This window comes from Strix uralensis, chromosome Z (genome assembly GCF_047716275.1).
Source record: "Strix uralensis isolate ZFMK-TIS-50842 chromosome Z, bStrUra1, whole genome shotgun sequence".
Classification (NCBI taxonomy): Eukaryota; Metazoa; Chordata; class Aves; order Strigiformes; family Strigidae; genus Strix; species Strix uralensis.
In genome coordinates, this window is record NC_134012.1 from 8,738,667 (window position 1) to 8,758,127 (window position 19,461).

General features: G+C 46.5%; 1 protein-coding gene across 1 annotated transcript; it reads left to right on the top strand.

The window, feature by feature from the left end:
• Window positions 1-8,574: 8,574 nt before the first annotated feature.
• On the top strand, window positions 8,575-15,924 carry LOC141937920 (E3 ubiquitin-protein ligase RBBP6-like). The gene is made up of 5 exons (XM_074856246.1): window positions 8,575-8,740; window positions 11,425-11,524; window positions 12,159-12,195; window positions 13,288-13,332; window positions 15,754-15,924. The coding sequence occupies exons 1-5, from the start codon at window positions 8,575-8,577 to the stop codon at window positions 15,922-15,924; spliced, it is 519 nt and encodes a 172-aa protein (XP_074712347.1).
• The last annotated feature ends 3,537 nt before the right edge of the window (window positions 15,925-19,461 follow it).

Sequence of the window (19,461 nt, forward strand, 5' to 3'; positions counted from 1 at the left end):
GGCTCTAAGTCCAGTTATTTCACCCTCCCCAGGACTCCTGCTGCAGGCAACCCCCACCCAGGTCCTCTCTCCTCCTTCTCCTTTTCCCTTCGGGTCTGACCTGGCTTCCAGCTTCTTGCTCTGTGCAAACGTTGCTCACTCATCCACAGGCCTTACAGCTTCTTACAGCAGTAATGTTTCAGTAAAAATGTAACTGCACCTTTACAGAGTTGGGTTTATTCCACCAGACTTTTCTCCCCCGCTCTGTTTCTGCCTGCTGCAGCCTTTCAGGCAATCTGGACTTTCATTTCCCTACCCAAACGCCACCAGAGACACTAATACCACTTTAAATACTACACAAGATACCAGATACACTCACAGTCAGTTAAACTTGCGAGCTTTAGGCACTCCCTAACTTTCCAAAGAAACCAAAGACAACATGCTTGGATACATTATTCACACAGGTGAAAGAACTGCTAAAACAGCCCCATCCCATAGGTCCTTGCTTCACCCAACTCACATTAATTTTGAGCCTTGCTTTTAGGAAGCTGTGCTTAAAGGTAGCAGGTTAATAGGCACCTATTAGTCCTCCCACAGGTCTGACAGGTTAAAAACAGACAGCAAAAACACAGCTGACATACACCACTCCCCAGACTCACCTCTCTGACAGCGATCGTGGGTCCAGCAGTGTTCAATGACAATGCCAGTTATCACAGTAGGTGGACGGCTGCTCTTCCCTCTCACAGCTCCTGGACACACATCTCCACACTCTTCTTTGTCATCCTTGGCCACGATGTAATTATCTTCTGCAGAATCTAAAATCCTTGACCAGTTGATCGTGGACAAGTCACATAATTCATTGTTCTTCTCCATCCACACAGAGCCTCGAGTAATGTTCATCAGGTTACAGAGGCAGATCTCCTTCAGGCGAACCATCTCAAAAATGACCAGCACGGAGGTAAAAAACAGATGAGCTCCTTGAATCACAGTGAGGTTGGGGAAAAGTCCCTTTAACCTTTCGAGGCCATACACGCCAAAAAGAAGCAAGTAGTCTGTAATCATAGTCAGTTTAGGAAAGCTGAGTTCATGCAAATCTTCAGGCTTGGTGTCACGGTAGAGACAGACACGACAACAAAAACTGGTGCAAGCAATGTCTCTAAAGTTTATTATTCACGTTGTTCTTATATATCCTCATTACAATACCATGTGCTCTTTTTATGGGTCATAAAGTTGTTTCTCAACATTACTATTGGCTAGTTCTTTTTCTTCCTTGTGCTTTGTGTAGACGTGCAAAACTGCAGCTTCTTCGTGCTGTTTCTCAGTTCACAGTTCCTCTTATCTTGCTTGTTCAGCTCTTCTTGGGACTTTCCGGCCCCTCATGGATACACTGGAATTTCATCAAGGCTAAATTCTTCTTCAATCAGGCTGGTGGCAGACCTGCTGCCTCCCCCGACAGCTTGGTTTTAAACATCAGCAATATTTGCAAGTGGCCCCCAATCACAGTGCAGTTCTCAAGCACGTTCAGCCGGGTCAGATGTTGGCAATGTCCATTCTTCTGCAGACTGGAAGGCAAAGAACAATGTTATTTATCTATTTAATACAAGGTAATTGTTTTAGTTATCTAAATACACAGTTTTGTCCAACCGCACAAGAATATAAGGCTACACTCAGAATTCACAGCCAGGTCCCTTTCAGTAAAGCATGCTTCAAGTGCTAAGAAATGTACTGTGGGGAACATTCCCTGGTATAGGATTACAAAATAAGACTGAAGGGGTATTTCATAACTTTTTCTGCCATCTTGAGTTTCTGGATGTTACCTCTATCACAACAGCAGTTGTAACACCAGTTCTTAGACGTCATTTGGCGTTTACAAAAGTAAGAGATGTCTATGCAACAGAGTCTGTTTTCTTTAGATATTGCCAGCAGCACACCTACCTCATCTCAGGTTGTGCAATTAATGCCAGTGGATCAGAGAAAGTAATTTAGAATGGTTACGCAGGGAGGGGAAGATAGGAAAAGAGTAATGGCGAGGAAACGGTAGTGCTGCGGAAGAGAGCAGAAAAAGCTGGACACATGCACGAGTACAGCCTACACTCTTGCCCAGACTTTGCTGACAGGAGTAATTTACTCACTAGTAATTTTTGCTGTAAGCATTCTGGTCAGATTCGGAGTTTGGGCTTTTTTGTTATTATTTTCCCAAGGTTGTGAATCTCCCTGCCTTGACTACCTGGACAGTTTATTTAGTAGAACCAGTAACCCAAAGACCTGGCAAAGCGAACAATTACATGAAGCATAAATTAGAAGGTAAACAGAATAATATGAATCCAGGCACCAGCAAAAGGAAAAGACGGAAAGCAAAAAGTTTGAATGGGGAAATATTTTTTAAAACTCTAAGCACAGGTAAGAAATCAAGAAAGAAATTCAGGGCCCCATGCCTGTAGAGCACAACAAAAGCCCCGGTGATAACCCTTTTCAAACCAAACCTCATAGAAATACACAGCTGGACCTTGATGTTCAAGGGAGAAGCCTGTGGAAAGGCAAACCTGCTTGGCAACACAACGCTGCAAAACAACCGCTCCCCTGTCCTGTTCAGGGGGATTCTTTTTTAATGATTATCTTTTTAAGACTGCATCCACTTGAGGGATTCTCTTTCGACTACAGCTGAGACAGCCCAACCCTGTCTCCCTGCCCCCTAAGAATTAAAAACAGAGGATCTTTGCTCTTTTTGTCACTGTATGTAAAGCTCACCGACTATAAAATTACTATGCCACAGCTTCAAGAAATCACCCAACAATAATCAGGCCTTACCAAACTGAGGTAGAGACAAATGTTTAATAGTGACAATTGTCTGACTCCTCATGGTTTTACACAGACCACTGCTGTGTGGGTTACAAATAAATTCTATGCAAACATCTTAATGATTATTCAAAAATTTGCTCCACTGGAATAAAAAAAATCAATAAATCTGGCAACACTAATATAGGATTTGAAGCAATGTTATTGCCCAGTGGGATTTTCTGTCACTATATCCCAGTCGTTTCATAAATTGCTTTCTGGAAGAAAAAGCTAATGCACACAGTGCCTCAAAGATCAACTTTTTAAAACTGGGAAAGGAAATCTGATGACCAACTACTGGCAACCTCTTTGCTCCATAAAAAACTGCAGCCAAACTGGAAGTAAGGCAGAAAGCTGTCTTGCTGCACATCCCAACCGTGGGCTAAAAGAACTGGGAGAGCAACACTTTTAAGCACTCTAAATATTTCATTTTAGATAATTAAGATAGGTATTTCCAAGGAAGAAAGTGTGCGACAGGGCAGGCCAGTGGTTTCTTCATGAAAGGAGAAACAACCGAAGGGCAAATAAAACTTTAACACTGAAATTCAATGTACAAGACACCGGTGCAGCTAAAGCTACCTGAGAAATGCAAAATCCAACAGCTTGCTTCTTATTTACTGCTTGTTGAGCACACAGGCCAAACACAGCAAGCTGAGGTGGTACCCACGGCCAATGGCTATAGCAGAGGATAAAGTACTACCTCGAGTAATCTGAATGTGCCCAGCTGACCTTAAGGAAAGGTCAAAACATACAGCTCAACTCGACAGACTAAGAATTACTTCGAGAGTAAAAGCTCTAGGCTGTTCTTGTGGCTTAAGGCCACAAAATGCACCTATACACGAAGCATAATTACCTGAGTCTTTCATCATTTTGACTAGAACTAGGTAAGTCACTAGAAATTGGCCACAAGCTGGCCCCCAGACAACCCCTTAATCCACAGAGCTCCCCCTGCTCCAGGAGCGCAGCTAAAAAGAGGCAAGTGAAGCTTGGGAGTAAACAGCAAAGCATCTTGAAGTGTTAAATAACCATATCAATCTACCAGAGCTGGAAGTACACAGCCACAGTCCATCAGCTGTTTGCATTTTAGAAATATTTTCGTATTTTTCACCAGCTCTCATGCAGAACGCGTTATTTGTCATTAGTGCTGCCAGCACAGACCAAACAGGAGGTTCTACGCATCCTGGCACACCAGGATGTGACCCGGGTTACTCAAACTCTGCTGCTTTGAAAGCCGAGCAACAGCAACGTAATAAACTGGCGCATTGTCTGCTGGGCTTAAGGGGTTCCAGTACTGGGGGCTTCTGCACAAGGCCTCTTCACGGAAGGCAGCGGCAGATGCCAACGTTAGCCTGGAATAGAAACTTAGGAGACATTTAAAGCAAATTAGGGGTTTTTTTCTGAAACAAGCAACTGAATAAAAGGCTAATATAATTCTAAATGTACAAAGATTAAAAGGGTTTATACAGATTTTTCCAAAGTTAGAGAAAATGACACTTAAGACTTATTTTTCATTTTCTACTTCAGTTTACTTTTTAAGTGAGGAATACCACCACGGTGTCTGAGCTCCTTTTGTCAACCACCTCAAGGATCAAGGAGAAGAGTAAGAAGTTAAGAGTATCTGAAAGCAAATACGCTTTTTTTTGTTGGAGGGTTTTCATGCTTTTGAGTTCTCTTCAGCAGTTTGTATCTTCTGTTCATGCAGAAGCTGCTTAAGCCACCCCAGAAATTTATTGTTACCAAGACAAAAAGAAGCAGTTTTAAGCAAAGTAATTAAGTGTTTTTCCACAACTTCTCTTCATAGTGTGATGCAGGGGCAGGGGAATTAATCAACAATTCAGTATGAAGGCTACACAGGTTTGATCCCAGAAGAAGGAGCGCAAAGTTGAGCAGCCAATTATAATGCAGACAACCTGGTCTCAAAAAAACCCACATAAATCAGCTTTCAGGAAAAGCAAAATCTCAAACTGATTCTCCAGTCATAGGCCCAAAGCTATTGCTGGTCAAACTACTGGCAAAATCTCTACTAAACATAAATTCCCAAATTTCAGCAGAAACAGGCTCCATGTCAGCAGCACAGCATTACGCTGCAGGAGAGGAAACACTCCTCCATCCCTAGTTACCAAGCTATTCAGAGTAACTGAAAAACACCCAAAACATCATTACAGACATGTTTCATCAGATCCCCAAGGAAAAAAAGCTGCAAGGCTTGCTTTTTAGAAACAAACAAACAAACAAAATCCCAAGATACCAAAGCCTCTTCAGCAAACTAGTTCGGTAACAGCCTTAAAGTACTGAATGAAGAAACTAGATCTGATGTCAGAGGTTGGTTTTCAAGACTGAGTCTAACCAGGGGAAGAGCTGGAACTTAAGCCTGTTTATAGTAAACCATGTGGATACCAAACCTCAACGATTCGCTGCTTCAGAGCTCTGGCCCTTTAACAATCAAGGAAGACCAGAATAACGCAGCACTACACAGAAAGATCACAAACCATTTAAGCTATTAGTTAATCCTGCATTTTTATAGTGTTCGCTGCCTACTTCACTTCAATAAGCAAATTATTTAAGAAAAATTACACTCATTTTGGTCAAGTCAAAAGCTTTGCAATTCTGTGTAAGGCTGACTTTCAGAAGTGGTAGTTAGGAAACTGGAAAAAGGGCTTTTGGTGTTTCTTGGGATAACTGCTGAGAGAGGAAAACATCCTGTCAAGTGACAGGTTAGGAGAAGCTGTAACACAGCTTCTAGCCTACTGCAGCAATAGTTTAATAAACATTCAAAAATCTGATTTTGAAGTGTTAATTTTTAAACTTCAGTTTTCCACCTCAGCCATTTAGATCTGAGCAGTGAAGCAAACTGAGATACAGACTCAAAAGTGTCTATAAACCTCCAGCCCCTCCAACAACATCTCAGCTGCCTGTTCTCTCTCACTGCTCCAGACCGCGCTGCTGAACTGAGGGCAAACCTCTCACGGAGGTCGCTTTCTTTAGTGCCAAAGGCATCTATAACCTCACAGTCTGGCCTAGGAAGCCCGGTTTGCTGTACCATCACGCTCTCCTCATTAGTTCAAAACACAAACAGAAAACACGACGCATACTGCCATGCCTCCCAGACTTTGTTTTGGCATCTTGTGCATTGCTGCTGTTTCTCCATCCATGAATTGTCGAGTCTATTTTCCCACCGCGTAGCAGTACAGCAAAGATTAGGGAGTTAAGATCGTAAACACACCTGCAACCCAAAAAAGCCGAACATGATTTAAATAAATAAATACATAAATAAATAAGAAGCTTCACTGTAGTAGTGATAATAACGTTTTCAGATTAGGAACTGTTGGACCGGAGGTGTATACGCATTTATCATTAGTGCTGTCTGTCAACTCCCTTTTCCACTTCTCTGCTGGCAAGGGGCAGGTTTGGACATGCTTTGCCAGCTGGAACTTACCCGCCCAAGTCAAAACCGTACCACTGGTCTCTCTCGAGGCTTCTAACGTAAAAACATGTACGAGGAAGAAACTGGGCTATTTTTGAAATATGTAACTTGTCCGATTGCTGGGAAAAAGGGGCTGTCTTAAGGGTACAGCCTGCTTTATTCTCTGAACAGCAGACACAGCTCAAAACCAGCCGTCACTGCACTGTCTGCACTGGAACCTGCTATTGCCTCTGCGAAGGGAAAGCTGACAGGGGTATGGGGCTGTCTGTGGGACAGGTGATTTACGTACCCAGTCAGCTCTCTTCAGATAAATGCTTTCCTTTTATTAAAAAACATTTGTGAACATCATTCAAAAACCTCTAACTAGAATAATTTGCTAAGCAAGTGTATTTGACGTGACCCATCAAAACAGCTTGTAAGGCTGAAACTCATGTCAGCCTGGATTTAGCAAGCTCGTGACCTCCAGTACACCACCTTTACACCTTTATGGGGTCTTGTACTTTACCAGACCCCGTTCAAACTCCAATCCCGACCTCCGAGCTTCATCCCCCTTTAACACCTGTGGATTTGAACGGCTCCCTCGAAGCATTCCCGCAGTTAAAGACAAACCCCCCAGCCCCACGCCTCGCTAAACCCTTCTGTAACTAGAGCCGGGTCTGAAAGCGGCCCAGGAGAGCGGGGTCGGGCGCCGCGGCTCAGCCCCTTCCCAGCAGCAGGGCCGGGGGGGGCCGTGCCCTTCCCCACCCCGATCCCCGGCCCCGGGCGGCACAGCCAGACCCTCGCCGGTACCGCGCCCGCTCAAGCGAGAGTCCCGGAGGCTCAGGAGGCGCCATAGGGTCAATCCTCAGGCGAACCGGGGGGAGCTGCAGCCTGGCCAGGCACTGTCCCAGCTCCCGCCGCAGCCGCCACCCAGCCCTTCCCTCCGCGCGGCCCCGTTTGGGGCCAAACACGCCGGCCCCGGGACGAAGGTGACCCGAGCCGCTCCCCGCGGGAGGGCCGCGGGTCCCGCTCCCGGCGCCGCAGGCCCCGGCCAAGCCGCCCCAGCCGCCGGCCCCGCGGTGCGGCCTGGCGCGGCAGCCGCCCCCCCCACGGCTACGAAGGGTCAAAGTGCGGCGGGGCCGCCCCGCGCCGCCCGCCTCGGCCCCTCCCGCCGCGGGGCCGCCGCCGCCCGGGCCCCGCCGCCCGCCTCGGCCGCGCCCCCAGCCCCGACTCACTGTCCCCGCGGCGCCGGCCGCACCGGGCCGCCAGCACCACGGCCACGGACAGCGCCACCGCCACCGCTGCCGCTGCTCTCGGTCCCCGGCCCGCGCCGCTGGAGCCGCCGCGGCTCAGCGTGTCCCGGCGGGGGCGGATCAGAGGGTGCGGGGCGGGCACGGGGCGGGCGCGGGGCGGGCGCGGGGCCGGACCCGGCCTCGCATCGTCGGTGGGAGCCCCAGAGAAAGGCCCCGTGGCGGCCACTTGAGAGCGCCCGGCCCCGACCGGCCCCGGTCCCGGCGCCGGCCCCTCCCAGCGCATGCAGGGCTGGCGGCCCCTCTCTGCCCGGGAAACAAGGGGCTGTCCCATCAGCGGGGAGCGGGGCGGCGGCAGGAGGCGGTGCCGGGCCTTTCTCAGGCACCCGGAGACGTCCCCTGCCTTCACCGGCCCGGCAGCACCGGCAGCTGAGTGCCACATGGCAAAGCCCGCTGCCTCTCCCCCAGGCTGCCTTGCCCTGGCTGGCTGCTGGCAGGAGGGGACAGCGGGTGGTGACAGCCTGGGGGGGACAGGAGGGACACCAGGCGGTGACAGGCCCGGGGTATGACAGGACATCAGGCGGTGAAGGGCCAGGGGGTGACAGGAGGGGCACCACAGGCCCAGGGGGTGGCAGGACACCAGGCAGGGACAGGCCCGGGGGGTGACAGGACAACGGGCCTTTTGTCACCATGCGCCGGGCCGTAATGCACGCGGGGTGGGCGCGGCAGTGCCGTGCCAGTCTGCGGTGACACGCTGCAGTGGCAGTGGCGGTGGCAGTCGCAGTCTGTGCTGCTGGTGGCCAGGAAGCCCCTTGGTGGAGCCCTGAGGCAGGAGCACCCGAGTCGCCCCAGCGAGCGGTGGGGCCTGGGAGCGCTGCCCGCGAGAGAGGGAGCAGAGGCTGAGCCGGGGCCGCAGGGCCTCTCCCCATCACCCATCTGCTGGTCCGGGCTGCCAGGAGGAGCCGGGTGGGCGCTGCCACCGCAGCCCAGCTCCATCGCTGAGGGCCCCGGACCGGAGGCGTTGCAGGGGCGGGGGCCAGGGGCTGGCAGATACCACCTGCCGTGCACGGCAGACGCTGTCAGGAGCAGGCGTCGCCGGGCCCAGCCATGCCGTGCGTCCATTACCAGTTCTCCTCCCAGCTGTGCTACGACACGGTCACCTTCAGCGGCCTCCACATCTCCCTGGGCGACCTCAAGTGCCAGATCATGGGCCGCCAGAAGCTGAAGGCGGCCACCTGCGACCTGCGGATCGCCAACGCCCAGACCAAGGAAGGTGCGTGGGGGCGGCGGGCACGAGGCCTCAGGCACTGCCCGGCTGGCGGCGGCCGCGGCCTGCGGGATCCACACTCTGCTCTCTGTGGCTTGTCCCCATGGGGCATGAGTCAGTCTGGGGCCCGTCCCACCGGCGTGTGGGGAACCGGGAGGGCAAGCGGTTCACTGGGGTGGGAAGGGACAGCGTGATGTCGATGCTCAATCTGCAGATGTGGAGTCGTGGCGAGGCAGAGTGACACTGCTTCGCAGCTCCTGGTAGCTGCCAAGGCCCCACAGCTACGCGGGATGTTGCTGCCTGCGGGGAACAGGCTCCTGCTGGCAGATGCCAGTTTAGTCTGAGAGCTGTTAGACTAAGCTGGCAGCTGTTAAATTCAAAGCGAGCAAACAGAAATTTCTGGGGACTGCAGGAATAACACTCCAGCTTCAGTCCTTTCCTATTTAAAACCAAAAAAGTTAACTTTTAAGTCTACATTGTTTGACTTCACCAGATTTCACCATTGACACAGATTTCATCACCAAAATGAACTCAATTAATTGAGGCAAAGGAAAAATAAACGTATGAAAGCCAATAGGTGTCAGGTCCCTTCACAGAACCGACTCTGCAGCATGCTCCGCTGTTTGTAAACCCTCTTCCACAAATTCTCTGCCTCGGTGACCAAGCAAGTGGGATACTTCAAGTCCCACATACCAATATGTGCCGTGATAAGTGTCCTGTGCAAATGAAGCCTTTACTTCACCAGGTTATTGTCACTCCTCAGTTTTCAGTTGATCCATTTAAATGCATACTGATTGACTTTTAAGGGGAATTAATTTTTCTGTTGGTCTGGTATTAGATGGCTGGAGGTCTCCTCCCTGTGCACCTCACAAGCAGATTGAAAACAAGCCTCTCTCTCTATCTATATATATCTGCATGCAAGGACAGTCCATTCAGAAGGCACATGCCAATGCTTCTCTTCTAATGGTCAATGAATTGTCATAAAATACGAAAAGAGGACCCATTCCTCTTTTTGCATCATACACCTGTTGTGCATGTTCCAGCTGACGTTGGCAGGCTTGCAGAGTTGGCGAATAAGTGCACTGGTTGCTGTCCTCATATACACAGCCTCCCTCGAGGAGAGGTGCTGCCACCTGCAATCCTCTGCAGACCTACCACAACCCTCAGCTGGGCACAGGCGTAGCAAACTCCTGCCTTTTTGTGGAGCCACTGTTGCTTATCCTGTGCCTCTGAAATCTCCGTCCCGTGGTTTGTGATCGGGACCAGAAAGAACACTCTGTATGACTCCGTTCAGCAGGTGGAAACAGCTGCTTTGGGCTTCCAGAGCTGCCGCTCATCTCCCAGTTGCTTGCCTGGGCCTCAGTGCTGTTTGAGCTCCTCCGACATCAGAAAGTCCCAGCTCAGGCCTTTCCTGACAGGTGGCTGTGTCATGGTGAGATTCTCCCTTTGAGCAGAGCTCTAGGCGTTGGTTTCAGGGTACGACCTCTGTAAAAGCTTTGGGTTCTGTCATTAGTAGTACCTTCACAGCATCTTTGGCTTTCGGGCCATCATTCTGATTCGGCCTCCAAAGGCAAGGGCTTTTAATAGTTCAAACTGTAGGCAGATCACAGGGAATGGCTACTGATGGTGCTTTAAAATGTTTAGTCATAACCAGCTTGTGTAAGTACAATATAAAAACGTCTCATGGAGACGTCTTTACATTTGAGACACACTCATGGAGAGATCTTTACATTTGAGGCTTATTCAGTCAAAGTGTCTCAGGTAGCTCCTCCTCTTCAAAACTCGAACAGGGTGTAAGCCAAGGCAAAGCATGGAGACCTTCAGGCACACACTGCTTTCAAAAGGTTTTTCAGAAGACTTGTCTTCGTAATGAATTTCATTTGAGTCTCTCTGCTCTGCAAAAAGTGATTTGAAAGAATTCATGTCCCTTTGGCTTATTCAATCAAGATGATTAGCTTAAGAGAGGAGATGCCACTTTAGTCTGAGCCAGTTCTGCCCTACATGTGAAAGCAAGCTCAAAAAACCCCTCAGGCTTCTGTGATCCGTATTCCAGCACTGCCAGTTCCGTTTGCATTCGCATGTACAGCACTGAGCAGCTGACAGTGTGGCTGTCGATGGATGAAGCCCCAAGAAACAGAGAGCTGGCGGCTCTCTTCTGTGTTCTGTCAGTCCCCAGCACTCGCAGCACAGGGGAATCATTTTTAGTGAACAGCTCGGAAAGCAACGGCGCAGAGTTTTCATGCTTTAGCCGAGTGCCTGCTTTGTTGCAGGGCAAGCTGGTTACACTTTAGAATCTGGTTTATGCAGGTGAGACTTTGCTGTGGTTTGTTCCTCTCCAAAGATCTCTCGGGTTTGTAGCCTAACAGAAGCAAAAGCAACTTAAGCTAGGTTGGGAAAGAACCTCATGCATTAGCAGGCTCTCCTTTAGAGACCTCTGGGACTATTTTGCTGCTGGCATCCAAACTGTTTGAAAAGAATGGAAAAGGTTTTGCTGCTGCTGTTTGATTCTCAAACCTGACAACTTGTTGAAAGGCACTGTTGGTGTGTTGAGACGACAGAAGTGCCATGTTACATATAACATTTTGTTATTATGTCTGTAAAGGGGTTCTCTCAAGTGCTCTGTAATTACATCTTAATCTACATTCTTACAAACTGACTAATGTTTTCGTCTGTATTGGTGTTGTTTTCAGAATACACAGATGATAACGCCCTGATTCCTAAGAACTCCTCGGTAATTGTTAGAAGAGTCCCTGTTAGAGGAGTTAAAGCTACCAGCAAAACACGAGTTATGTAAGTACCCATAAAGCATTGTAGTCTGTGAGGGGTTGCAGTGTATTAGCTTTTTGTATGGAGATTGGTTTACAGAGGCATTCGGAGTGTATCTTTCTTCTTTCTATTGCTTTTATGGTAGAGAGATACGCACGTTCCCCTCTCAGAAGAGTTTGATTGTCAGTGTTTGACTGTGTCTTGCATTTGTGGGAGGCGGGGTGGGATATGGCAGGTATTCTTATGCCTCAAATCTGGCTCTTTTGCAAACTGGCTACAGAGGAAAGAGCAAGAGTCGCTATTTGGAGGGTTGGTTATTTAAGAGCACAAAGCTGTAGCACAGACTTCATCGTTTTGATACTTACATAGGAGAGACAAAATATCTGAGGACTTCCTCTGGCACTGTTGTGTTCTAGAGCTGTAAGTCTTAGAGTAATTGCTGACAAACTAGAAATGGGATTTGGTTGGGGGTTTTTTTTAGTTGTATCGAATGTGCCAAGAGAGAACAGATATTTATGTACACAAATAAATTTCCACATTCACTAGACTATCAGAACATAATGTTTTGATGTTTAGGTTTTATAATCTGTTTTCCCTGCTTTTGGTTGGGTACAAGTGCTTTGTTCTAAGTTCTCATCACCTTTCTTTCTTCTTCTAGAACTCGAACCAAGCCAGCGAGCGGAACATCAAAAGCAGTATGTAAAAACACAATCTCACACTTCTTTCTACAGATTGCGCTTAATTCTAAACAATGTAGCCGTGTAGTAATCTCCCAAACATTAACTTAATCTGTTTTGCAGATATAGTATATGTGGTAGAGACAATGTATTTGTTTCACAGCACAGTGAAAACAGTCATGCCATCATTTGCCCAGTTCTAATGTGAATATTGGTATTTGTGCCTAGAGATGCATTGTGTTTCATATTGAATATGCTGGAAGATTTCCTGAATGACTTTGTGTTGTACAGATAACGTAGGTTCGTTTCTAGATCATGTAGGTTCAAGGTTTGCACAATTGAATTGGTGCCATGTTCCACAGCCATCTGTCTAGAGCTAGTAATATGTGAGTTTGTATAGGCTGTTGTGTGTTCTTTGTTTCTTGCAATTAAAATTGTTTGGAGTGTATTTTTTGCCATTTTCACAATGTATCACTTAACTTTTGTTTTTAAATACTGTCTTTGCCTAACAGTTTGGGAAGATGTAATCAAAATGCCCTGAGAAACCATTGCTGTTCCGCTTGGTACCGTTTCTTACTTTTGACTTGGCGGTTCCAACAAATCCCCAAATCAACGTATCCCATACGTTTTGAGGACAGTTCTGTGCAGCCAAAAGATTCCTTTCCGTGTCCTGAAATACTTGGGTATTTGTTCCTAAAGTTGTATGACTGAAGTGATATTGTTTGGCCCCCTCTGAGTACATAAACGTCTCTAAGAGATTGCCGTGAATTTTAATGTTGTTGCTCCCTGAAGTGGTATTCTGAAGCTCTGCATTTGTTCTTTCCACTTTATCCGATGAAGCGGTTTAGTTTCATAGTTTGTCTGCAAATGCAAATATCTAAAACCCAGTGCACCGAGTTCAGCTGCTTCTCATGAACCACGTAGGTAGGCCCTCTGAAGCTGTCATAGGTGTGGAGTCTGTTTTGAACAAATGCAATTACATTAGGTTGGAAATGTCTCTTTCCGTGACACTCGGAGGATGTAGTGCAGACTTTCAGACTACGGTAGAGGTTAACTTTTGCTATGTTTTGATTGTACAACTTGAATATGTGTTTAATTTTTTGTGAACAGATTGAGGACTCTTCTGCACCTACTCCCCTGGCCCAGCTCATTAAGGTATGTGTATATTCTTGTCAAAGACTTAAAAAACCCCCACTACCACCAACAAAAAACCCAATTGCTTCATATTTTTAAATCTTTTGTGGTGATGGATACCTGGATAACTGTTGTGATGTGAACAAAACTTAACTTTTAATAATTTACAGTATTGGTTTCAACTTTAAGATGTGTGTATATTTCCATAGTATCCCGTAAAGAGTAGTTCCCAGTTTGGGAAGATAGAAGGGGAGCCCCTCAACATAATGTTGCACTATTGCTCATCTTCAAGACACAAAGAAACAGCACTTCAGGAGCTGTTTACTGTTTCTCAGACCTTTCGATAATTTTGTGTTGGAGACTGACACAATTTTCACAGAAGAATTTGACTGGCTGCAAGTTATGGACATTTCAGGGGGGTTTGCAACAGCCAAAATAGAAGCGTTTCTGTAACATGGACAATTGGGTGGCTAACGTTGAGTTTCTAGTCACTACAGGTATAGATCCACTCTCTGAAAGCTGCACAGTTTCATAACTTGTAGTCTATGGAGAGTGGACAACACACCCTAATTTGTCTGAACACAGACTGTGTAAATTGTGTAAATGTGCCTAACTGTTTGCAGGAATATACCAATGTGTGAGTGTGGCATATTAGCAGAGGTGACCTTCTGAAGCTGTTGTAATGCCATGGTTTGCTATGGAACTGCTTGTGTTTTTTGCTCCACAGTGTGTACCTTTGTCTGGGAAAGCACTAGTGGTTGCGCTTTGTGAAAAGGCGTAGTGCGAGCCAGTCAGATTACTGGTCTTAAAGAGTGGAGAAGGCAGGGCCTCATGCAGAGGAGCTAGTTCTTTCTTCTGAAAATAAAGGCTGGAGTTCATTTCCAAGAAAGAGAAATCTCTTCCCACTCTCTTCTTCCCTCTCTCACTGCAGGATTAAATTGTGTACATTTGGGGAAAAAACGTCAACAGTTACTTTGGAAGGTAGTCACCAGAAGAAATTGGTCTCCATTAGTGCTGTCCCTGAACATGTCCTTGGTTCTGTAAACTCATGGGAAGTTTGACTCTAAAATGTGAAAAACTGTCCAAGTGCTGTACACGTTTAAGCTTTGGAGAAAATGTACGTATTTCAGAAAAATGCAGGAACGTAACATAAAGCAGCTCCAGACTGTTATACTCCAACCTCCTCAGTGCAGACAAGCTTGGCACGGAGGCAATGTGTTGAAAAGTTTTCTGCTTTATTATTACCTTGTACGAAATGCCGTATTTGAATTATGGTCTGTGCCTAGTAATGCTCTGTGGGGTTTGGATGTGTCTTGTAAACTGTCTGGGTTTAAACAAATCGGTCAAGTATCTGTAAAGTTTTCTGTAGATGGTAATGGAATGGGTTTGTTTCATAGATGTCGATCTGGATTATGTTACTGCTGTGTCTATGAAACAACTGTTTAATAAACTGTTGAAACTAGCGGGTTGCTTTTGCGAATGAATGCGTATAAAATCAAAACCATGAGTGGTTGCTCTGAATGATGGGTGCTTGGAGGTCTGTATCCTTTACATCCCTCCCTTAGACGCTGCTGGTATCTGGACTAGTGTGTAATGAGAACATTTGAACAAATGCTACTTACAAAAAATCAGCTGGCTTCGATAAGTTGAAGATCTAGTTCTGCGTAAGGGTTCTATAACAATTTGTGTGTGAGAAGGCCACAGCAAACAGGAAAAAAACCTGCAGGTTGTGCTGACCATAGTTAAATCACTTAACGTGAAGAAGTGAGTAGGCAGGGGACATGCAGTTTGGGCTGCCTACAGCACACGATGGTCCAATTTCTACTGAAAAGAGTCTTTGGCTTGCTGACGAATTATAAAAAGCTTGATTCCTCTTAATGCTTCTGTGTCTGAAGCTGAATTTCAGTGAGCAAAGGCAACTTCCCCAACGCTTCAGTTGTATGTCCTTTTAATGCTGCAAAATGTAAACACTGGTACTTGCATCCATCTCTCTCAATTAAATGTACAGCGGAGATTTTCTCGTTCAAATACTCTGGAGCTCAAGAATCCATTTAAAAATATCGGATAATGTAATTTTCTCTACACAGAGCTTCAGTCCGCTTGAAAGACATTTGGGTTGGTTACACAACTCTTTATGTAATGGACAAACAGAGCCTCTTAGCAGCCTCTTTACATGTACCCTTGAGGGTGGAGGCCTGCAACTCTAGCTAAAACCTCTGGGAATTGCTTAGAGACCAGTCCTTGAGACTATACTTGTTTGAAGGATTAGACTGAAGTGGTTTGGTTTATGTTTTGTAGCATTGCTTCCCATTTTAATGGCTGCCTTTGTTACCCCAGCAATAGAATTAAAACTCTCTATCTTCATTTGATTGCTGCCTTATTCACACCCATGGTGCTACAGGTGTGTTTAACACCGCATCAATGTGCTTCTTGTTTCTCCAGGAAACTCAACAGAAACAACCTCTGCTCTGTTCAAACCATCCATGCAAGATGATCCCCAGAGCTGTTCTCCTGTTGCCCATGGCAATTTTCTGGTCTTCAGGCATTAAATTCTCTTCAAAAACCCCTGGCAGTTTCACTTGGACATCAGAGATAGCAGCAGAAGAAGAGTAACAACAACAATAATAATAAGGAAAATAGTTTTCTTCTAATTTTGTGGCTCTCAGTTGTAGGAGTGTTTCTTCCAAACGGAGCTATCACTATTAGGCATGCAGAGGAAGATGAGCTGGTTGGCAGCACAGTCACACTGCAGAGAAGTGACAGGAAGGTAGAGAAGTTACAAAAAAAGAGGGTACTTGGACAGGGGTATTAGACTTTTTTGCTAAACTTTTGATTAAATATCCATAGCAACCACACAATATGTTGTCCTCTATATAAAATGGAAGGTATAGAAGAGAAATGGATTGAGTGAATTTGTTTAATAAGAGTTTGTCTGCAATGCATTGAACATTTGTTTCCGTGTTCATAATCCCTTGCAGTAGTATGCTTAGTAAAACTTCCTAATTTAATGCCTGTAGTTCGCAGTTTATGCTTGTAATGTGATCAGTAAATACATCTTGGTAGCCTTTTACTGTGAGTTTAAAATTAGCAACACTTTCTTTTTGTAAACTCTGAGCAGATCAACTCTTTTCATTTTCATTGTTCTCAGAAATAAGGATTGATGATGAAAACCTACTAAAAACTTGTGGTACAAACTGGAGGAAGAGGAAGACGTAGTCTTACTATGGGCATGCTCCCAGTAAGTCCAGACTGGTTTTGAAAAGGGGCCAGATCTGAGCTGAGTGGCAGATGGGAACAGGCTGTCCTTGCAACTTTGTCAGAGAGAGCCTGAGGAGAGGCATGGTGGACAGCAAGAAGGAATCACCCATCAGTGCGTAGTACTGCACAAGCAGTATGTTAGAGCAGGTATCTCTGGTTTATCATGTACGCCTCCCCAGGTCACCCAGGCACACCTTATTTTTGTGAAAACCCGGCTCAATATTTCTAAGTTAAAAAAGGAATATAGCATACTCCAGGTACGAAGGAAATTGCCTGAATGTCTCATCTGATTTATAAGGGGGTTTAACAAACAAGTAAAATCAGCAGTCACGTGTTTATTTGAAAATGCTTGGAAACTGGAGCCTGTTAAGAATACAAGAAATGCCACATATCTTAGGCTATTATCTGCCATAAGGACATGACAAGGTCATTATTAAGTCTTAGCCCTTAATAGTTTTGTGCCTTACAAGGCCTTTAGAATTCCCTTTAGCACCCCCCTGCATTTTGTTGGATGACGTTTGAATTATTTTTCTTAATTTTACATGCAGAATTGTGTTTAACGACATGATGCCTGTGGGCTGGGGGGCTGGGAAGCAATAGTTCTGCCTTGTGGCTGATGAAGAAAGAAGCTGGTCTGTGGCCAGGAGGTCTGGAGGATGGATTGCCACAATATTGACTACAGCCTGGAAGGATGTTCTGTCAGTGCTAGTCATTGCCATTTTATATTTTAAAATGATTAATTGCAGACTTCTGCATTAAGCTGTTCTTCTCCTCATGGACTGACCACGCCTATACTCATTCAACTGCAACTAACATGCCTGGTGTCTTTTTCACAGTCTCACGCAGCCACAAATAAATTCTCTCATTACCCTCAGCTATTAACCATGGCTACATCCTTTTGACCCTTACTGGAACCTAACTAAAGGACAAAACTCACCTACCCAACAGCCACACCACTAGGACAATTCCTTCTGACCTTGTTTTTGAGCAGGTAAAATATGGAGGAGTATCTTAATGAGATAAATAAAAAACCCCAAATGCCTAATCACACAAAGGCACAGTACACAACATTCTGGGTTAGATTTTTACCAGCAGATGAAAGGTGCCCACGACCCCTCTCATGCACTGAGGCCAGCCGGAATGTTAGGTAGCCCAAGCTAATGCTGTCATAACAATTTCACAATACAGAGCAATGAGATGTGGTGCCCTAGAACTGTTCAATGTACTTATGTAGATGTAGCTGCAGCGTCTATAGTGTCTGTACACCGGCAAAAGCAAAGAGACACCATCTTGAGCTCCTTCAGAGCAAGGAATTTGGTTTCCCAGTTCCTTGATGAGAGCTCTGACTGCTACGGTGTCCAGCAAACGTGGGCAGAACCACATTACTCTGACCTAGTTGGCAGAGTCTGCTCCATTGAAAGCCCAAGCTGGTTGGCATCAAGGAGTGCCCTGACAGGGCAGGTCACACGCAGCCCCATGTGTGTCTCCTGGTCCTGGGCAGGCTCAAGCGCTTGAGCCGCTGAGCATGGGACACTGGTGGAAGAACTGCAGTAGTGGGTATCCAAAGGCTTCAGGTACAAAGGGACGAACTAAATGAATTTGGGCGTATCCCAGGCCAAGAAATAGCTGTTTCAGTTACAGGAGGAGAGCCGTATTGCAAATTTGGACTTAAAAGCCTCCCTTCCGTCTGACTCCTACCTTAGATGCTGAGCAGCTCTTTGGGTGCGTCTGCCCTGTTTTCACTCACAGGTCTTGGTTCCACATTGTCCACTCTGCAGTCATGATAATTCATTCTGTAGCTCTTTTTTGGAGCGAACAGATTTGTTCCCTTTGAAACAATACCTGTACGCAGTTCTGGAAATGATTTAGTCCAGACACCCTCCCAAGAAGCAGTGTGATTGAGACTACACCAGGTTTGGCTCCTGCTGTCCCCTTTTTGTCCTGGCTTTCCATCCTTGGGCATCCTCGAGCACTTTCCCATGCTGTGGCAGCAGCCGTGCAACACTGCCCATTAGGTTCACACTGCAAGAGCAGCACTCGGAGTGGCAATGGAACAGGCTCTTGCATTGCCTTGGATGCTTTGGACAGCACTTTCTACACCTTCACACACAGAGAAAATTATTATATTGTCTTAAGGACCCAGGGTCAAACGCTGTGTCGCGTGGGCATGGTCGTCATGTTCTCTAGTCCCGAGCAGAGTCAATGTCACTGCTCTTGTCACTTGGCTTGGAGCAAGGGACCACTTTTTGGGCTGGATGCATTTAGCTGCATTTTTCAATCTAGCCTTCTATTCAGTATGGATCTCAGAATAAGATAATCGAATAAATGAGTGCACATGGGAAGGTACAAATAAGAGAAGGAAATAGATGAGTGTGTATGACAAGATAAAAATAAAATCCTATAACTTCATATATATGCACAACTTTTACTCATGAAGAAGATTGTGAAGCTCTGGGAGAAGATCAGCTGTAAGCCCACAGGCAGCCAGAATCTAGCTGGGATGCCCACCCTACACATGCTAGAAGCAGACAGGACCCTGCTGTGCCAGGTGGGGGGAGCTGAAGCCCTCTCCCTCTGACAAGTGTGAAGCTGGCCAGAAATGCCTCTCACCACATGGCAGCACCTATGACCCGCTGCGAGGAAGCAGAGATCTCCCCCTGCTACCAGCACTGCCTCGATGTTTATGTGCCCGAACAACAGCAACCTGCTTCTGGTGGGCACAGATGAGTGCTGGCACTTGTCTTCTTCGTTCTGGGGCTGGCTACTAGCAGGAGGCATTTTTAGTTGCGGTGGCAGTGCAGGGAGATGGAGGCAGCTCTGTGAGGACATACGGAGAAAAAAAAAAGTCACGTCATCTCCAGCCTGTCTGCTCCAGCACTGGTGAGGGGTTAT

Bases quoted from the DNA above. Each gene is read 5' to 3' on its own strand.
- LOC141937920 (XM_074856246.1), top strand. From the start codon at position 8,575: ATGCCGTGCGTCCATTACCAGTTCTCCTCCCAGCTGTGCTACGACACG. The intron at 8,741-11,424 runs GTGCGTGGGGGC...TGTTGTTTTCAG, and splicing joins CAACGCCCAGACCAAGGAAG to AATACACAGATGATAACGCC. The intron at 12,196-13,287 runs GTATGTAAAAAC...TTTTGTGAACAG, and splicing joins CGAGCGGAACATCAAAAGCA to ATTGAGGACTCTTCTGCACC.